Genomic DNA, 4,460 nt, shown 5'->3' with positions numbered 1-4,460 from the left:
AAACCAGTGTTATACCGGTTTGGTTTCTTAAAACCGTCGTATCTTTTGCATACGAACCCACGTTTTGGACGTTTTTTATATTTTCGGAAACAGGAAAACATGTTCTATAATATTTTAATGTTTTCTTTGCTCAAAACCGCTTAATGAAAATTTTCAGTTTTTCAGACGTATTAATTAGCGTGGTAGTTTGAGCAGTTTAATCTGTTTGTCAAATTACACACTTTGAAGCAAAGTATCATCTGATATCATATATAATTGAATTGAAATTGTTTATATTTCATTAGATGAAATAGAAAAACAAACGAGTTAGATTACCAACAAATTTATCGTAATTTAGTCGTTCATAGTTTATGCCCTAAATTCTGGGATGTCACATACAAGCCAAGTTTGAAACTTTATACCTATTGGAGGTTGCTAGAGAGGTGAAGATCCCAGATCCAAAGCTTCTTCAAGTTCCAAGATGGTTTTACTTCCTTCTTTCTCCTTCAAGATCACAAAAAACACACACAAAGGTCAAGAATGGAGGTGTTGGAGGTTGATGAGAGATGAGGTTGGAGAATATAAAGCTGATTAAATATGGTCCAAACCTTAAATTTTAGGGTTTGAAACTTTCGCACGTACGTCATGTATACGTGATGTACGCCCAGCGTACTAACCTTTGGCATGAAATTTCAAAAATGCCACTATGGGCAATTTTGCAATCCTTCTTATAGACAATGGCTAAATACCATAAACATTCATATTTAAGGATTAAATATGAAAATACCTCACCGTTGGGATATTACAGGAATATGAACAAATCTTTGTTCAATTCATTTACAACTTAGTTATGAGGGTTTTCATTTTAATATTGTAATGAGTTCCAAAAGAAATTATATATATATATATATATATATATATATATATATATATATATATATATATATATATATATATATATATATATTTGTTATGTTTAACAAAAACAAAATTAGCTTTATCAAATATCATTTTTTATGTAGAACGATCTTATTAATAATATGATTTTTTAGGTTAAGATGTAATTTTTATTTGTTAATTTCATTACTAAAATAACAAGAGATTAAATATAAATTTAAAATATTAAAGTATATTTTTTTGAAGATTGTATCCAAAATAAAAGGGCAAAAAGAAAATCAATGAGTTCGGTGGTACTGAGTATAAAAACAATTGGTATTTAACGTTTTTATAATATTATTTATTTTATTTTAATGTAATACACGAATTGATTTGTGTAATAGGACTAGTATAGGAGTACCCTTCTTATTTTGTAGCGTATTCAGATACCTGTAAAGTTACATTTCAAAGATAAGCCCGACCCGAACAGATTGATTAGCCCATTTGCCAATTGCCAGACCAGTCACCGTATTCAATACTTCAAGCCCATCGGAGTTTCTTCTTTCTTTCCCGCAGAACCCTTCCAAAGCAACACCCTGAGGAACGAATCGACCAACGACTGCAAATCAAGTAATCAACGCATTTGAGCAAATGTTGAGACGAAAACTCTCATCTTTATTATCGAACTCCGTTAGAAATGCATCAGTTTACACCAAATCAACGTCACATTTCCCAATCACAAAGCTGTTGCACAACCCAATTCACCATTCAAACCTATTTCAGAAACCCGTTAATTCATTTGAGGTTCACAGCATTAGGGCTTACAGTTTGTTGAGCTTGAATGATCTGAGGGACAACAAAGGTGCTACGAAACAGAAAACAAGAAAGGGTCGTGGAATCGGGTCGGGTAAGGGTAAGACTGCGGGTAGGGGTCATAAGGGGCAGAAAGCTAGAGGGACTCATAAGTTCGGTTTTGAAGGTGGGCAAACTCCCTTGAGGCGTAGAATGCCCAAGAGGGGTTTCAAGAACCCTTTCAGCCTTGAATTTCAGGTAATTTCTCCTCCAGTTTATTTTGATTATTCTTAGCATTAATTTTATGTTTATAATATTGTTTTGATGTAAAATTCTAACTTTGTTTCAATAAAACTACATTTATCACATTAATATGTGATTTCGCTGTTGATTCTGGAAACGCGAATGCTGATTACAATCAAACCAACAAACAGTCTTGTAACATTTGTGAAAAACATTCTACTCAATTGCTTCTGACATCATTTTAATGAAAAACATGTACTAAACTTCATTCTCTTGATTTACAATATCATAACCATCAAAACGTTTGATTTCAGAGGAATCAATTCGTCTAAATTTGCACTCTTTCTGTCACATTAGCAAACATTAGATACAGAATCCAAAGCATGATAAACAATTAGGGGCCAAAATAACTTCTTTAAGAGTATTGACACCATAATCACACAGTTAAACAAAGGAAGATATGAATATTGCTATCATATACATTATACATTGGAATTTTTTTTACAGAGGCATTTTATCAAACACTTAGTAAGCATGCAAAAATACAAGACAATTTTTCAAAGAAAACCAAGCTTGTTCACAGGAACCTGTGGAAATTGAAAGACAAAAGATAGGAAAGAAATCAATACATACCGTTTTATTACATGACTTTGTTGCAATATTGAAGAATTCTACTTAATTGAAATTAATTTTCCTTGTTACTCTTTACTTTAGGGAAAAAAAGTCAAAGCTAAATTGATATATAAGAAAGTATTATGCTTGTTTTTTTCCAGCCAGTTGGTTTGGGAAAGATTGCAAGGTTGATCAATGCTGGGAAGATCGACTCTTCAGAGCTCATCACAATGAAAACTCTAAAGGTATTTATTTATTCTCTATTATATTCATATATATATATATATATATATATATATATATATATATATTTTTTTTTACTTTTGTAATAAGTGCTTAAGTCTGATTATCATTTATCAATTTATCATTAGTAATCTTGTTTCTAAAATAGGATACAGGGGCAATAGGAAAACAAATAAGAGATGGAGTGAGGTTGATGGGACGTGGTGCTGAACATATACAATGGCCAATTCATCTTGAGGTGATCCTTTTATTAATTATTATTATTTTTTTTGTTTTAGTTATAACTTATAACATGTCATTTTCATATAAATTCAAACTAAAATGTTGTAATAAAAAGATATTAAAGTAGGATGCTATAATAAGTTAATAACAAACAAACCAACAAAAGTACATTTCTATTTATTTCATTTAACCGTATTACCAAAAACAAAATGCCAGGTGTCACGGGTGACTGTGCGTGCAAAAGAAGCGGTTGAAGCAGCGGGTGGGTCCGTGCGAAAAGTGTATTACAACAAACTCGGTTTCCGTGCGCTTTTGAAACCGGAGTGGTTTGAAAAGAAGGGGAGACTCATTCCAAAAGCAGCAAGACCGCCACCTAAGCAAATGGATAAGGTTGATAGTATTGGCCGATTGCCAGCTCCCACAAAGCCGATTCCCTTTACCGAAGAAGATGATGACAAACAAGCTGCCATGTCAGCTTGAAAAACATACCTTTTGGTTTTCCTTGTATTGTTATTTGAATAGCATAAGTGTTTCTTTTTTAAAATTTCTTTTGGTTGCATTGGCATATCAGTTTTTGAACTCTTTGATGGTTGCATAAACTTGTAGTGATGAGACTTTACAAGATGGTAAAACATGGTTTTAGAACTCTTATGTAAAATTGATTTAAAATTGTACAAGTTATAACGTTACTTTTATCTTTTAAAACTATGGCTTAAATTCTAACATTATTAGATAATAACACAAACATTATAAAAAAGCCTTTTTTAAGTTTTGTAGATAATACAAATTATACAAGATAAAGTCACTCAACTATAAATTTCAAATATACTAGCTCATTACGCCATACATCAATAGTCTGCTGTAAATCTCTATTATATCGGTTTGTTATACCATACAACAATATTCTGCTGTAAAAGCTCAACTATGTATCCATATTAACTCATAATACATTGATCAACAATAACCAACATTTTGTATCTTTCACATTACACAATAATAGGCGCATCCTTTGATACCAATGACCAACATATCGTATATTTCACATTACACAATAATAAGTGCACATTTAGATACCAATTATCTAGGAAGAAAGGTGGTTACTCACATTGAGATCAAGTGTATGAATTCTAGCTCTTGATGTCCCATGTCCTCTCTTGTTTCAGAAAACTCTAATAACTATCAAAATAATACTTTACAACTCAAGGCACAACTCACTTATGCATAAAATTAATCTAACACCTTCACCGAGTTCATAGTGCTTGATTGCATAGTTAAAACTACATATGCTCCAAGAATAACTTGTCTACAAGTCATGGGCTTAATTTCACCTTATTCATCATTTCACCAAACTAAGATTTATGGTCATCTTCTCAATTTCAAGTAATTAACCATGAATTTGACATAAAACTCTTGAAAACATGTTTACGAAACATATTACAACATTATTATTAAGTTTTGCTTCCGTAATAAGCGTACATAAGCTAAGGTTTCAC

General features: G+C 31.6%; 1 protein-coding gene across 1 annotated transcript; it reads left to right on the top strand.

Annotated features, from left to right (window-relative positions):
- Window positions 1-1,370: 1,370 nt before the first annotated feature.
- On the top strand, window positions 1,371-3,549 carry LOC145110937 (Ribosomal protein L18e/L15 superfamily protein). Its single transcript, XM_079047250.1, has 4 exons — window positions 1,371-1,905; window positions 2,664-2,747; window positions 2,894-2,983; window positions 3,184-3,549. Exons 1-4 carry the CDS (start codon window positions 1,507-1,509, stop codon window positions 3,445-3,447), a joined length of 837 nt encoding a protein of 278 aa, XP_078903376.1. The 5' UTR covers window positions 1,371-1,506; the 3' UTR covers window positions 3,448-3,549.
- The last annotated feature ends 911 nt before the right edge of the window (window positions 3,550-4,460 follow it).

This window comes from Lactuca virosa, chromosome 5, assembly GCF_052849685.1.
Source record: "Lactuca virosa cultivar CGN04683 chromosome 5, Lactuca_virosa_CGN04683_v6, whole genome shotgun sequence".
NCBI lineage: Eukaryota > Viridiplantae > Streptophyta > Magnoliopsida > Asterales > Asteraceae > Lactuca > Lactuca virosa.
The sequence above is the reverse complement of the archived record's forward strand: the minus strand, read 5'-3'. Positions and strand labels throughout refer to the sequence as shown.

What these genes read in the sequence shown, in the direction of transcription:
- LOC145110937 (XM_079047250.1), top strand. Translation starts at nt 1,507, where the DNA reads ATGTTGAGACGAAAACTCTCATCTTTATTATCGAACTCCGTTAGAAAT. An exon ending in CTTTCAGCCTTGAATTTCAG is followed by an intron (nt 1,906 to 2,663) that starts GTAATTTCTCCT and finishes GTTTTTTTCCAG; the next exon opens with CCAGTTGGTTTGGGAAAGAT. An exon ending in TCACAATGAAAACTCTAAAG is followed by an intron (nt 2,748 to 2,893) that starts GTATTTATTTAT and finishes TTTCTAAAATAG; the next exon opens with GATACAGGGGCAATAGGAAA.